We start from the raw sequence: 15,000 nt of genomic DNA, 5'->3' as shown, positions 1-15,000 counted from the left end.
TGTACCTACCTATTTCCACCTATCATCCCCATCCATACACCTGTCTAATCTTCTCTCTCTCTCTCTCTCTCTCTCTCTCTCTCTCTCTTGTTTTTATTTACTCTTCTTTTTCCTTCATTCTTTCTTTCTTTATTTTTTGTGTGTTTTTATTTTCCATCGTTAAGTGCCCCTCACTACAGTTATGCTGGCCACTCTCACCACCACTCAATCCCCGCCCATTACACCTTAGTAACACAACACGTCCCCCCTCCTACACCCCGTCGCCGTAAGCATCACCACGATCTCATTTCTCGCGTGTCCTTCTAGGGTTTGTAAGGTTAGGCTTGTGGTACAGCTTGACGGCGCCACTGCGATCTCAATTATCTCTAAGGCTGAACTCTTCACTAAACCTTTGCAAGAAGAAGAAAATAAATAAATAAATAAATAAATAAATAAATAAAAATGAAAATAAATAAATAAAAAATTCTAGACACTTCAAAAGCTTATTTTTTCTCCACCTTCTGATTGCCTCAAGCATTCAACTATTTTTTTTTCCCCCCGTGCTTGCATCATGCCTAATCAGACTTTACCAACTTACTCCGTCAACATTTACCTTTCCTTCTTGCTGGATACATGCCTATTAGAATCAGTACAGAGGAGAATGACTAAAAGGATACAGGGGATGGGGAGTATTCATCACGAGGCGAGACTGAAGCTGTTAAATTTACATTTTTCAGAGAGACGTAGGTTAAGAGGGGACTTGATAGAAGTCTTTAAGTGGTACAAGGGTTGTAACATGATAAGAATAAATTTTTAGGATCAATAACCAGGATAGAACAAGAAATAGCGGATGCAAGCTTGGAAAATTTAAGTTTAAGAAAGAGATAGGAAAAAATTGGTTCTCAGATAGATTGACAGATGAATGGAACGGACCCAGTAACCATGTTGTTAGTGCTAAGACATTAGGGAGCTTTAAGAGAAGATTAGACGGGTGAATGGATGGAGATGATAGGTGGAAACAGGTAGGTATATTTCATGCAAGAACTGCCATGTGTAGGCCTGGTGGCTTCTTGCAGCTTCCTTTATTTCTTATGTTCTTATGTTCTTAAATTTGCCTACATTCAACCTGTTCCTAAAAAGGGTGACGGCTTTATTACCTTAAATTACCCTTCTATTGCTTTAAACAACAATAATAACAACAGCAACAACAGTAATAACATTAATAACAACAGCAATAACAACAACAACAACAACAGTAACAACAACAACAATGGTATTCTGTTGTTCCCGGTATTTCCTGTGTTGATTTTTTGTCTTCTCTTCTGCTTCCCTCCACTCCTTCTTTCAAACCTGTTTATCATCTCCTCCTCCTCCACTTCACTTCCTTTGCAAACAATACACTTGATCACTCTCCATCTAAGAGTAAATGTAAATGTATGTATCTAATTATTCATGTAGTGTGGATATGAAACTCAATCCTAACCTAACCTACCCTACCCTGCCTAACCTAACACAGTCCTGTACTAACCTAGCCTAACTCAAACAAACCTAATCTTCTCTCTCTTAATTCAACTTAGCTCTATCCTATCTTACCTGACCCTAATAACCTAACCAACCTAATCTAATTCTGTTCCTAACCCAACAACCTAACCCAACCCATCTTGCTCGACCGAGATCCTACCTAACCTAACCTAACGTAACCTAACTCAACCTAACATTGTCTCTGCTCAACCTTACCTAACGCAACCTATCCTAAGCTATTTTAATTTAAACTTAACCCACCTTACCTTACCTAGTCGTAACTCACCCTTCCCTTCCTAACATTATCTCTGCTCAACCTTACCTAACGCAACCTATCCTAACCTATTTTAACTTAAACCTAACCCACCTAACCTTACCTAGCCTAACCCATCCTTCCCTTCCCTCCCTTGCCCTCCTTAACTTTGAACCGCTGCCAGAAACCTCCAAGGCAAAGGAGAGATAATGGACTAAGCTAATCTGAAACCTGTTTGTCTCTTCCTCTTCTTGCCCTTTCAAGTCTTATTTTTCCTATTTTTCTATTTTATTTATTTTTTTTTTCCGTTACACGACACAATTACATTCTCTCTCTCTCTCTCTCTCTCTCTCTCTCTCTCTCTCTCTCTCTCTCTCTTTTTATAATCATCTGGGGAAAATATATTGTCTGGGTTAACATTTTGCAGTTTCCAAACAATTTAATTAATTTTACGCTTCTAAATATTATAGTGATGACGAAATTGAATTAACACTAATATTAAGAAGTTAAGGGTTAGCCTCTTGTATTTATTTGATTTCCTTCTGTTTTATCTTTGGTTTTCTATTTATTTGTTTGATATTTTATTTTTCTTTTCTTTTTATTTATCTATATATTTTTTTTATGTCTGTTTAGAAAGTGTGCAAACTTACTTTCCACACAATGTTTCTCTGGAGTGGTCAGGTAGTGATCTAACCTAACCTAACCTCAGCTGTGTACATGTATGTTTGGAACCATCTATGTAATCTAACCCAGCCTTGCCTAACCCAACCAAACCTAACCTAACCAAACTATCACCAAACCTAACCAAACCTAGCCTAACCAAACCTAACCTAACCTAACCCAGCCTTGTCTAACCCAACCAAACCTAACCTAACCAAACTATCACCAAACCTAACCAAACCTAGCCTAACCAAACCTAACCTAACCTAACCCTGCCTTACCTAACCCAACCAAACCTAACCTAACCAAACTGTCACCAAACCTAACCAAACCTAGCCTAACCAAACCTAACCTAACCTAACCCTGCCTTACCTAACCAACCAAACCTAACCAAACCAAACCAAACTATTACCAAACCTAACCTAACCAAACTATCACCAAACCTAACCTAACCAAGCCTAACCAAACCTAACCTAACCCTGCCTTACCTAACCAACCAAACCTAACCAAACCAAACCAAACCTAACCTAACCTAACCAAGCCTAACTTAACCAACCCTAACCTAACCAAACCTAATGCTACCCAAACCTAACCAAAGCAAACCAACCTAACCGGACGTAACCAAACCTAACCCAACTTAATCCAGACCGTGCCCTCACCCACCTTAATGATAGTGTAGAAGGCAGGCGGGAAGATAAAGATGAAAGGTGCAGCAAAGAGGCCTCCCACTAACTCCACTGTGGCGCCAAAGTGTGGCACAGCTTCGCTTACTGCCAGCACCGCCATTACCACCCCGCCACGCACCAATACGCGCCGCCACCCGCACTCTGAAACACACACACACACACACACACACACACACATGATAAGAATAAATAAATACAATAGAATAAATCAATAAGTACGTTAAATTAATAAATAAATTGATAATGATAAATTGATGAATAAATTAATGAATAAGTAGATAGAATGAAGTAAATAGATATATGAATGAATGAATGAATGCAATACATGAAAACAATAAAAAAAAAAAATCAAGAGAGAAAGAAAGAAAAAAAAAAATATATATATATAAAGAAGTAAAGAAAAAGAGATTCTAATTCTTAAAGTGTTATTTATGTATGCATTCAATGACATTTACCGACACACACACACACACACACACACACACACGCACACACGCACACACACACACATTCTGTAAATCACTAACAACTAACAAAAAACATGACTAAACAATTTTCAGAGAGAGAGAGAGAGAGAGAGAGAGAGAGAGAGGGGGGGGGTGACTCACCATCCGGAACGCTGAGTGAAGCTTCGAGATTCTGAAACAGTGTGTTGATTCCCAGAACGAGACACAACAGAACCTGAGGGAGAGAGAGAGAGAGAGAGAGAGAGAGAGAGAGAGAGAGGACAATGAAAGAGAAGTGAAGAGAGGAGAGAAGTGAAGAGAAGAGAGGAGAGGAGAGGAAAGAAGAGGAGAGGAGAGAAGAGAGAAGGGAAGAGGAGAGAAGACAAGAGACAAGACAAGACAAGACAAGACAAGAGAAAAGAGAAGAGAAGAGAAGAGGAGAGGAGCGGAGAAAAGAGGAGAGGAAGCAGAGGAGAGAAAGAAAGAAAGAAAGAAAGAAAGAAAGAAAGGAAGGAAGGAAGGAAGGAATGAAGAATGGAAAGAAGAGAAGAAAAGGAGGAAAGGAATGAAGACATGAGGGAGGAGAAAGAAGACCGGTAGGAGAGAGAGAGAGAGAGAGAGAGAGAGAGAGAGAGAGAGAGAGAGAGAGAGAGAGAGAGATGAGTAACTTGTTTAAATAGACTTGAGCACTGGAAAGGAAGAGAAAACTAACGGAAGCAGTCAGTAACGCACACACACACACACACACACACACACACACACACACACACACACACACCGATGACCAAAGACGACCCATTAACATATAAGTTAGGTCAGACCGTTAGATAAATTAGGTCAAGTTAGATTACATAGATAAATACAAAACAGACTAAGTTAGGTAGACGCATGCATGGATGGATAGATACATACATACATACAGACAGACAGATTCACACACTACCAAGGCTAAGTGACAAGCTGGAGGTGCGGTGTGGGTGGGTGGAGGGTGGGCGCTGTGGGTGGGTGGAGGGGGGGGTACTGCACACAATAACACTCAAAATACATATTATACATTGAGAGCCATACAAGCTGACAGCATACACTGTTAATGTCCTATTCATGTTGGCATCCTTGCGTGGGTGCGTCTAGTACAGTTGCCCCCAAGTGCGTCAATGGGAAAGAATGTGTAATGAGGGAGGATTTGAAATGCACGCCACTCTATATGGCAGGCGAGGGAGAGTTTGAACAGCCCTGCCGAGTCTGCCGGGATGTTCACTATTAAAACTTGTTGGGTTGCATTCTATGTAGCCTGTCTTCTTGTGTGTGTGTACGTGTTGGTGGCCTCACTGACAATTACACACACACACACACACACACACACACACAGTAGTAGTAGTAGTAGTAGTAGTAGTAGCAGTAGTAGTAGTAGTAGAAGTAGTAGTTTACTGACCATAGTTTTGCAGTAAAATTAACCACAAAATACAATAATCAGAAAGCGTATCAACTGAAATATGAACACTTAAGTTAATTATTATACAAACAATACAATTCGAACTAATTTGACTCCAAAATGAACACTTTATAAAAAACTGAACGTGTAAAATGAATAAAAAAAAAAAGAAGCTACATGTTGCAAGCCTCAACACACACACACACACACACACACACACACACACACACACACAGACATTACCTGCACCACTACTATCCCCAGCGTGGCGTGCAGGACGGGGCCCCCTGGAAGGCTATGGAGCAGGTTCGTGGTGACGTCTGAGCCTCGAATAGCAAAGACTGCCCCGGCCACTACCAGGATGAGCGCCGCGCCAACTGAAGGAGTACAGCGCTGTGAGGGACAAGACTGACTTCACCTAACCTCACCTAACTTCATCTGACCTGACTATCCTAACCTGACTACTTTAACTTATTCTAACATAACCTGGCCTGATTACACCTGACCTGACCTGATGTAACCAAACGTAACCTGATCTGACCTCACCTAACTTGATCTGACCTGACTACCTTAACTTATTCTAACATAACCTGGCCTGATTACACCTGACCTGACCTGATGTAACCAAACGTAACCTGATCTGACCTCACCTAACTTGATCTGACCTGAATATCCTAACCTGACTACCTTAACTTATCCTAACATAACCTGGCCTGATTACACCTGACTTGACCTAACCTGATGTGACCAAACGTAACCTGATCTGAACTTAACATAACCTAACCTGACCTACCTTAAACAGACCTAACTTAACCAAAGCTGGCCTGACCCTACCTAACCTGACCTCATTTGACCTAATGTATTTTAATTTCTTCACTATGATATAAGGGACACAACATGGTGTTATACCGAGTTCATAATTCCATTTTAAAGTGTGTAGTGTAGTTGGTTTTAATTTGCATCTCAACTTACGGAAAGGTGTTGAAGTATTAAGTGGTATAGAGGATGTAACATGAGTAAGCAAAATTCTCAGTACTAGTTGTCAGGTTAGGAGAAGAGGTAAGGAGTTCAAGCCTGAGGAAGTTATAAGACAAGGAAAAAAAAAAAAGAAAAAGAAAACAAGATATTCTCAAAAGCGAGTGAATGGGATGATCTCAGTAGTGAAGTTGTTGGTGCTGAGTCACTGGGGAGCCTTAGGGAAATTTATGAAAACAAAAAAAAAAGTTAAAGTCTAAAAAAAGAGGGTAAAAAATGGTTCTCAAAATAAATGAATGGGATGACTTGGTAATCAGGCTGTTAGTGCTGAGTCACTGGGGAACTAATGTATGGATAGTGATGATAGGTGGAAGCAGGTAGGCACGTTTTTTTTTTTTAAGGGCCTGCCACGTGTAGGCCTTGTGGCTTTCTGTACCACCCCTTGTGCTATTGTGAGAGCAAGAAAATTCTCAAACAGCCTCTTACCTCTTGGACAGGCTGTAGTGGAAGTTACTATGGGTTTTCAAGGGAGTTTAACTAGCATTCAACACTTTTAATAGGCTGTAATGGCAGTTATTGGGGTTACTATGTTGTTTTCGTGATGCCAGTAATAGTTTAATAAGCATTCTACACTTTTAACAGGCTGCAGTGGAAGTTATGGGGGGTAATAGTTAATGATAATTGGACGAACATTCTGCACTTTTGACAGGCTCTAGTGGTAATTATTAACACTTGGTAGGGTGTTTTCGTAATGCAAGTAATTGTGGTGTTGTGTATGTCCCTCGTTGTCTAATTAATACCCAGAGTGGACATTGCCAGTTCAGAATTAGAGATGCCTCTGTCCTAGTGGCGAGAGTTTAATGCGGCTTTTACACCATAATTTTCAGAAGAGAGAAAGGATAATCAGATTTCCAAGAGTGACAGTGACGTGGATGGTTTCAGTGATAGTTTAACAAGCATTCCACACTCTTAACACGTCCTGGTGGTTAAGAATGAAGGCAATGTCCCCACTCTTAACACGTCCTGGTGGTTAAGAATGAAGGCAATGTGTCATGTGTTATCATAAGGGGCGGTGCAGTTCTCTCTACCTGTATTTAGCGCACAACTCCCTCCTCAGTAACTCAAGCATGATTTGTTCAGAGGCTCAGTGTTTGCTCGTGTGTCTTGTGTGATGCACGTCCTTGTTTCTTCCTGGCGGGATGAAGCGTCTGGCGCCACACGTGATCTCAAAGCTGACTTGACTGTGCATGGTAATTTTCAGTCCACATGACATCCTTATGAAGAAAAAAAAAAAAATCTTTGTGAGCAAACTATTGTAGAAAAAGTAACGATGCTTTTAGGAATGTTAGTTGTTTGTGGCCTACTTGATGGTGCTATAAGTTTTGTTTAGTAGCGAAGCACGCTGCTACGTTGAACCTTTTTAAGATTTTTCTTTTCGTAGGATGACGATGGCGACCAAAAGACTCACGACGGAGGAGTGCATGTCCTCGTTGTTGTCTGACAATAAGGAAAGTAGTGAGGAAGAAGACTATTTTGAGGGCGAGAGCCATGAAGATGAGATTTCTGATCCTGAGGGCAAGAAACAGCCATGACATGGTGGCGCCAAACCTCGCCTGTCTGAGGCTACCGCCACCAGTCACCTGCCACCTCATTCACTTCATGCACCTTTCTGTCGCCACCACTACGTCGCTGCCTTAGATCGCTGCCAGGACGAAGGAACTTTTGGCCTGGTGCTGCAGAAGAGACACATGACATGGGCGTGGAGGAGTGTGTGTGTGTGTGTGTGTGTGTTCATCACGACGATGTGTCTGGTATCGATGTGCCTCGCCACGGTGTGCTGCAGCATGAAGACAATGTGCCTCGCAACATACAAAATGCCCCCAGAACTCTCACAGTGCCTCAAGACGTGTCATCTAATGAGGTAAACAACAGGAGGAGGTCAAGGGGCATCCTTCACCCTCCTGGTGTGACCTCGCTGAATCGTGATTCAGTGCCTACACTGCACAAAGTAAAGGTGAACAGCTAAAACTTTTTCTTATTTATATGAGTCCAATGAATAATTCTGGTGATTTTAATATTCAGTGAATTGTAGTCGTTTTTTTTTTTTTTTTTTTTGAACCTGTGGTTAAAAAAAGTGGGTCCTTTACAAGGTTGATTAGATTTTTATATCACTTATAGTTTGATTTAAAAAAAAAATAAAAATTTTTTTACCAAAGTAGAATAATTTCAGCACACGTATGGTGACTCATGCAGAGCCATCAACATTTCAATCACATGAATGTGATGAATACTTTTCTTGATTTTTTGCCCTCATACTTTCAGATTGTACAAGTCTGCTCTGGTGAGGCCCAGGACTGTGCTACTTCGGGACCAGGAAGTCCAAACCATCCCCTCCAAGTCTCAGTGGTCAGTGTGACAGTCAGCTGCAGCCAGCCTTGTGACGCACGGTGTCAAATGGGAAACTGTGAAAAATCGCAAATATATTTTTATATATTTTGAAATAAATATGAATTTATACTTTTCTATTACTTTACCTGCGTTAATTGTAAGATAAATGGTCACAAAGAACATAAAGAGTGATACAAATTAGTTCTGGCAGATCACTTATTTTTGACAATTTTTTTTTAACTGGCGGTGTTGTGCATGTCCCTCGCTGTGTCTAATAAGTACCCAGAGTGGACATTGCCTGTTCAGAATTAGTGCTAGTGGCGAGAGTTTAATAAGACTTTTACACCATAATTGTCAGAAGGGAGAAAGGATAATCAGGTTTCTAAGAGTGACAGTGACGTGGATTGTTTCAATGATAGTATAACAAGCATTCCACACTCTTAACAGGGGGGCTACCAAGAAAAATGAGTGGTTTGGTGTCACTGGTGAACATAACGAGGTCCGCATCAATAACACTAAGAAGACAAGATAGTGAAGTTTCCAAGGGTGATAGTGAGGCAAATGATTTACGTGATAGTTTAAGCATTCTACATCTTCATCAATTACGAAGAATAATGAGTGGTCTTGTGGTGAACATAACGAGGTCTACATCACTAACGATAAAATAAAAAAGATAGTGAGGATGGCAAGGGTGAAAGCAACATGAACAGTAACAATTTAGCGCCTACCCTGCTACAATATTACCTGTTTATAATTTTACGAGTGTTTTGAGGATAGCAGTGACGGTTCAAGGACTCACTTCATGTTTAAAGAAATAATATGAAACAAAAAATACGAAAAAAAAAAAAAAAACGAGAAATCTGACTGATCCTTGTGACCCTTAGTGCCAGAGAACAAAGAGAGGAGGCCAGTTATGTATGTATGTATGTATGTTGTCTACCACCACCACCACCACCACCAGCAACATGACCACCAACTATTACTATCAGACGGGCTTCCCACAGATTCTGAGAGTGCCCTACGCAGGATGTGTGTGTGTGTGTGTATGTGTGTGTGTGTGTGTGTGTGTGTGTGTGTGTGTGTGTGTTGAAGGGAAATTTGAAAGTACAAAGTTAAGTATTAAAGTTTAAAGTGTCAGACGAAAATAGTTACACACACACACACACACACACACACACACACACACACACACACACACACACACACACACACAGAAAAGAAAAAAAAAAACGAATGAAACAGTTAACAGAGAGAGAGAGAGAGAGAGAGAGAGAGAGAAAGAGAGAGAGAGAGAGAGAGAGAGAGCATTATTATTATTTATCTCTATTATTCATCTCTTTGTTTTGTATTTGTATTTTTGTTGTTATTCTACTTCCTCCTCCTCGTTCTTCTCTCCTCCTCTTCCTCCTTTTATTCTCCTCCTTCCTTATTCTTATCTTCTCAAATACGCCAGTAATAAGTTTTCCTCCTTCTCTTCTTTCATCTCTTCTTTTTCTTCCTCCTCCTTCTCCTCCCTTAATAGTATTTTCTTTTCCTCTTCCTTCTTCTCCTCTTCCTCCTTCTTTTTCTTCCTCCTCCTTCTCCTCCCTTAATAGTATTTTCTTTTCCTCTTCCTTCTTCTCCTCTTCCTCCTTCTTTTTCTTCCTCCTCCTTCTCCTCCCTTAATAGTATTTTCTTTTCCTCTTCCTTCTTCTCCTCTCCCTCCTTTATCCAGATATACTCAAGTTCATTACTACACATAACGTTCCTCTTCCTCCTCCTCCTCTTCTCCTTTCCTTTCCTCTTTGCATCGTCGTCTTCTTCCATGAATAATTCAGATAAGTACAGAGGTTAATGAGTATTTTTTGTAACATCTTTGCGCCTCACCACCAATACTTTTCAAAGGCTCTACGTAGCTGAGGTGACACGGGTTTTTAAGGGTGTTTTTATGGTTCTAGTGGCACATTAACAAGATTTCTACGTTATCAACAGGGGAAACACGCTTGAGAACCCAGTTAATCATCTTTGTGGCCTTTGAAAATGATCACGATGAGATGACGCGGGTTTTTAAGGATGTTTTTATGGTTCTAGTGGCACATTAACAAGATTTCTACGTTATCAACAGGAGAAACACGCTTGAGAACCCAGTTTATTATCTCTGTGGCCTTTTGAAAATAATCGTAGAGAAGTGACACGGGTTTTTAAGAGCGTTATCAAGATTTCCGCTATACTAACAGGAGAAGCACCCTTGGCAACCCGGCTTATCGTCTCTGGCCTTGGGATGCGCTGGTGGTGGAAGAGCAGTGTTTTTAGAATAAGAATGAGAAAACCCCATGTCTTCTTTGGCCTTTTTCTTTCTTATAGTTTCCTGTGTCCTCTCTCTCTCTCTCTCTCTGTGTGTGTGTGTGTGTGTGTGTGTGTGTCTCCCATCTGTCTGTCCCTATGTATGTATGTATGTGTGTATGTGTTCATGTTAACTGTTTGTCTGTGTGTGTATCTTGTTCGTCTCTCTGTCTGTCAGTATGAATGTCTTCTGTTTGTCTCTCCGTCTGTGTGTTTGTATGTCTGTATGCCTTCTGTCTTTCTGTCTGTTTGTTTGTATGTCTCCTCTCCGTCTGTCTGTCTGCCTGTATGAGTGTCTCCTGTCTCTCTCTCTCTCTCTCTCTCTCTCTCTCTCTCTCTCTCTCTCTCTCTCTTTCCTGTATGAGTGTATCTGTCTGTCTATATCCTGTGTGTGTGTGTGTGTGTTAATGTGTGTGAGTGTCTATCTGTCTGCCTATCTTCTGTCTCCCAGTGGCTCTCCCTGTCTCGCCCGCCGGAAGGGATTGCCCCAAATGTTGAGGAGACTAATGCTCCTTCACGAACTGCCGAGAGAGATAAAATAACACGACTCATTCCCCTGACTGAATACAGAACAGAGGAGAGGAGCAGCAGAACCCTCGGGGAAAACAAAACAGAGGGAAACAGAAGAAAAGAATTACTAGAACAGAGAGAGAGAGAGAGAGAGAGAGAGAGAGAGAGAGAGAGAGAGAGAGAGAGAGAGAGAGAGAGAGAGAGAGAGAGAGAAATAAAACAAAAACAGAAAAGGAAAAAAATACTATGAAGCAATTCAGTCAGTCAGTCTGTCAGTCAGCCAGTCAGTCAGTCAGTCAGTCAGTCGGTCAGCCAGTCAGTTAGCCAGCCAGCCATCATTTCCTTTCCTCCCTCCTCCATCCGTCTCTCTCTCTCTCTCTCTCTCTCTCTCTCTCTCTCTCTCTCTCTCCACAGGAAGCATTAACATAGACATAATGGAAAGGGGGAAAAAAGTGGAGGAAGAATTACAAGTACATTACCTTGGAACGTAAGATGAAAATATATGAAGATGCAAGAAACAGCTAAGCCTATACGTGCTTGTGGCCCTGGGATGTTGGGTCACGACAGGGCAAGAAGGAGGAGGAGGAGGAGGAGGAGGAGGAGGAGGAGGAGGAGGAGGAATGCGAGGCTAGTGTGTGGGTGAAAACAATCTCTGCATACGTATTGTTTTTTTTTTTTCGTTTTTGTTTTGTTTTGTTTTGTTAAGTGGATGAAGAAATAATTTATACATATGTAATTGTTACTGTAGTTTTTTTTTCCTTATCCCTGTTTTTTTTTTTTTGTTTTTGTGTTTGTTTTGTTGTTTGTTTTCATTTCGTTTGTTTTGCTTTGCTAGGCTACGTCTTCACCAGGAAACATTTTTGAGTTTTCTTTTTTTTTTTTTTTTTTTTTTTGAGAATTTGAAAGAATAATATTTTCTGTTCCACTCATCCATCTACCCATACATCCATCCCTCCACTCATCCACCTATCCATCCGTACATCCATTTATTCCCTCATCCCTACATCAGTCTATCCACCCATACATCTATCTATTCATTCATCCATCTATCCACCCAGTAATCTATTCATCCACCCACCTATCCACTCAACCATGCATTCATTTATCCACTCATTTATTCATCCATCATTTATTCATCCATTTATTCGTTCATCCATCCATACGTCCATCCATGAGGACCTTAGTGTGTGTGTGTGTGTGTGTGTGTGTGATATTGAGGTTGGTAAATGTGGATGCGCAAGAGAAGCCGCCGTGGTACAGTGATACCGCGCGCGCCTTCGGGGCTAAGTGGTTGTCAGGTGCACGGGTTCGAATCCTGGCTACGGTCCGAGGGTAGGAAGGGCATCCACTCGGGGTAACTGTTCCCAAATGCCAGCCCTGACAGACTAGGGAAACTAGATGAAAAGGAAATGTGGATGAGCAGTAGGGATTATTATTATTATTACCTAGCCTAACCTACTTTAACCTTGCCTGACATTACCTAACTTAGCCTAACCTTATCTAACGTAACCTAAGCCTTCCTGACCTAACCTAACTTAACCTGACATTACCTAACTTAGCCTATCCTTATCTAACGTAACCTAAGCCTTCCTGACCTAACCTAACCTAACTTAACCTGACATTACCTAACTTAGCCTAACCTTATCTAACGTAACCTAAGCCTTCCTGACCTAACTTAACCTGACATTACCTAACTTAGCCTAACCTTATCTAACTTAACCTAAGCATTCCTGACCTAACCTAACCTAACTTAACCTGACATTACCTAACTTAGCCTAACCTTATCTAACGTAACCTAAGCCTTCCTGACCTGACCTAACCTAATTTAACCTGACATTACCTAACTTAGCCTAACCTTATCTAACGTAACCTAAGCCTTCCTGACCTAACCTAACCTACCTTAACCTGACATTACCTAACTTAGCCTAACCTTATCTAACGTAACCTAAGCCTTCCTGACCTAACCTAACTTAACCTGACATTACCTAACTTAGCCTAACCTTATCTAACGTAACCTAAGCCTTCCTGACCTAACCTAACCTAACTTAACCTGACATTACCTAACTTAGCCTAACCTTATCTAACGTAACCTAAGCCTTCCTGACCTGACCTAACCTAATTTAACCTGACATTACCTAACTTAGCCTAACCTTATCTAACGTAACCTAAGCATTCCTGACCTAACCTAACCTAATTTGACCTTACCTAGCGTAACACAAGGTAACTCTGACCTAACCTAACCTATTATACAATCTACAACAACAACAACAAACAACAACTACACTACTACTACTACTACTACTATTTGTCTCTGTCTAACTCTTGCTACAACAACAACAATAACAACAACAACAACTACTACTACCACACACATACACACCTCTGTCTAACACTATTCCTCCTTCTCCTCCCAGCACCACCACCACCACCACCACTACCACCACCACCACCACACACCTACACACGCCACCATCACCGCCAAGGGTAGTCTGTGTCGCTGCTGCATGTCCATTTGTACCGTAAGGATGACTGGGTGGATGTCGAACTGCGGGAGAGAGAGAGAGAGAGAGAGAGAGAGAGAGAGAGAGGTAGTGTTATCATCTGTTATTCATAATTTCTTTGTTATATAATTGTATTTTTATTGTTTTTTTTTTTTTAGTAGTTATGATTTTTACTGCTTCCTCCTCCTCCTCCTTCTTATTCTTCTCTTCTTCTCCTTTCCTCTTCCTCATTCCTTATTCTTGCGTTCTCAAGTACGCCACACACACACACACACGCATTTCAGTGGGCATTTTTTTTATTAGATTTTTGTTGCCTTTGGCCAGTATCCTTCCTACATCAAACACACACACACACACACACACACACACACACACACACACACACACACACCATTTTTGCTATTCCTCTCCACCATCCTTCTTGCCCCTTCCACCCCTCTGTTCCCCTTTCCTCCACCTCCCCCTTGCCCCCTTACCTGCATAGCTACCGCCCCAAAGCAGTAAGCCAAAGAGAACCAAGGGGGCAGGGAAGGGGGGGCAGTATAGGCTCTTCTCTCCGCCCTCGTTTCTAGCAGAAGGCTGGTGAAGGTCAGAGCTGTTACCACCACCATTGAGAGGCCTCCGAGCCACGTGACCACCCTGTGTAAAGCCAAGGTAAGCTACTTTAGGTTATGTTAGGTTAGGTTAGGTTAGGTTGGGTTGGTTTAAATTCCGTTTGGGCCTGGTGTGGTTGGATTGGGTTGGGTTGGGTTTGGTTAGATCAGGGTTAGGTTAGGTTAGATTTTTCTTTTTCCTTGTTTTAATTTAGGAGAGGCGCTGACCAACGGCAACAAAAAAGAGCGAAAAGAAACAAAAAGAAGGTCCACTGAGGTGTTACTCCCCGAAGAGAGGTCAGAAGATAATTCAGTTGGAGGATAAGTGTGTTGAAACCTCCCTCGTGAAAGAGTTCAAGTCACAGGAAGGAGGAAACACAGAGGCAGAGGGAGAATTCCAAAATTCAGAAAGGAATGAAAGATTGAGAATACTGGTTAAATCTTGCATTAGAGAGGTGGACAGAATAAGTGAGAGAAAGTAGAAAGTCTTGCGCAGCGAGGTCACGGGAGAAGGGGAAGCATGCAGCTAGCAAGACCAGAAGAGCAGTTACGGTGAAAGTAGCGGTAGAAGAAACCAAGAGGTAGCAATGAGAGAGAGGCTGAATAGTGTTTTAGTTAGGCTTGGTTAGATTGGGAGAGGGTTTACTTTGGTTAGGTTAGGTTGTGTTTGTTTTGGTATGAATTAGTTAGGTTGGTTTGGTTAGATTTGGTTTCCAGCTTAGATTATGAGTAAA

At 41.4% G+C, this 15,000-nt stretch overlaps 1 protein-coding gene and 1 long non-coding RNA gene across 2 annotated transcripts in view; one reads left to right on the top strand and one right to left on the bottom strand.

Annotated features, from left to right (window-relative positions):
- LOC135092541 (uncharacterized) overlaps positions 1 to 15,000 on the bottom strand; it is a 24,283-nt gene that overhangs the window by 1,856 nt on the left and 7,427 nt on the right. Inside the window, exons 6-10 of the mRNA XM_063991158.1 lie at positions 14,150 to 14,312; positions 13,630 to 13,717; positions 5,221 to 5,354; positions 3,708 to 3,780; positions 3,077 to 3,240 (exon numbers count right to left, since the gene is read on the bottom strand). Coding sequence (XP_063847228.1) covers positions 3,077 to 3,240; positions 3,708 to 3,780; positions 5,221 to 5,354; positions 13,630 to 13,717; positions 14,150 to 14,312 — 622 coding nt within the window. The remainder of the gene's footprint in view (positions 1 to 3,076; positions 3,241 to 3,707; positions 3,781 to 5,220; positions 5,355 to 13,629; positions 13,718 to 14,149; positions 14,313 to 15,000) is intronic.
- Positions 5,384 to 8,469, top strand: LOC135092500 (uncharacterized). Its single transcript, XR_010262899.1, has 3 exons — positions 5,384 to 7,202; positions 7,394 to 7,966; positions 8,275 to 8,469. It is a non-coding gene; the product is annotated as an uncharacterized LOC135092500 (long non-coding RNA).

This window comes from Scylla paramamosain, chromosome 40 (assembly GCF_035594125.1).
Source record: "Scylla paramamosain isolate STU-SP2022 chromosome 40, ASM3559412v1, whole genome shotgun sequence".
Classification (NCBI taxonomy): Eukaryota; Metazoa; Arthropoda; class Malacostraca; order Decapoda; family Portunidae; genus Scylla; species Scylla paramamosain.
The sequence above is the reverse complement of the archived record's forward strand: the minus strand, read 5'-3'. Positions and strand labels throughout refer to the sequence as shown.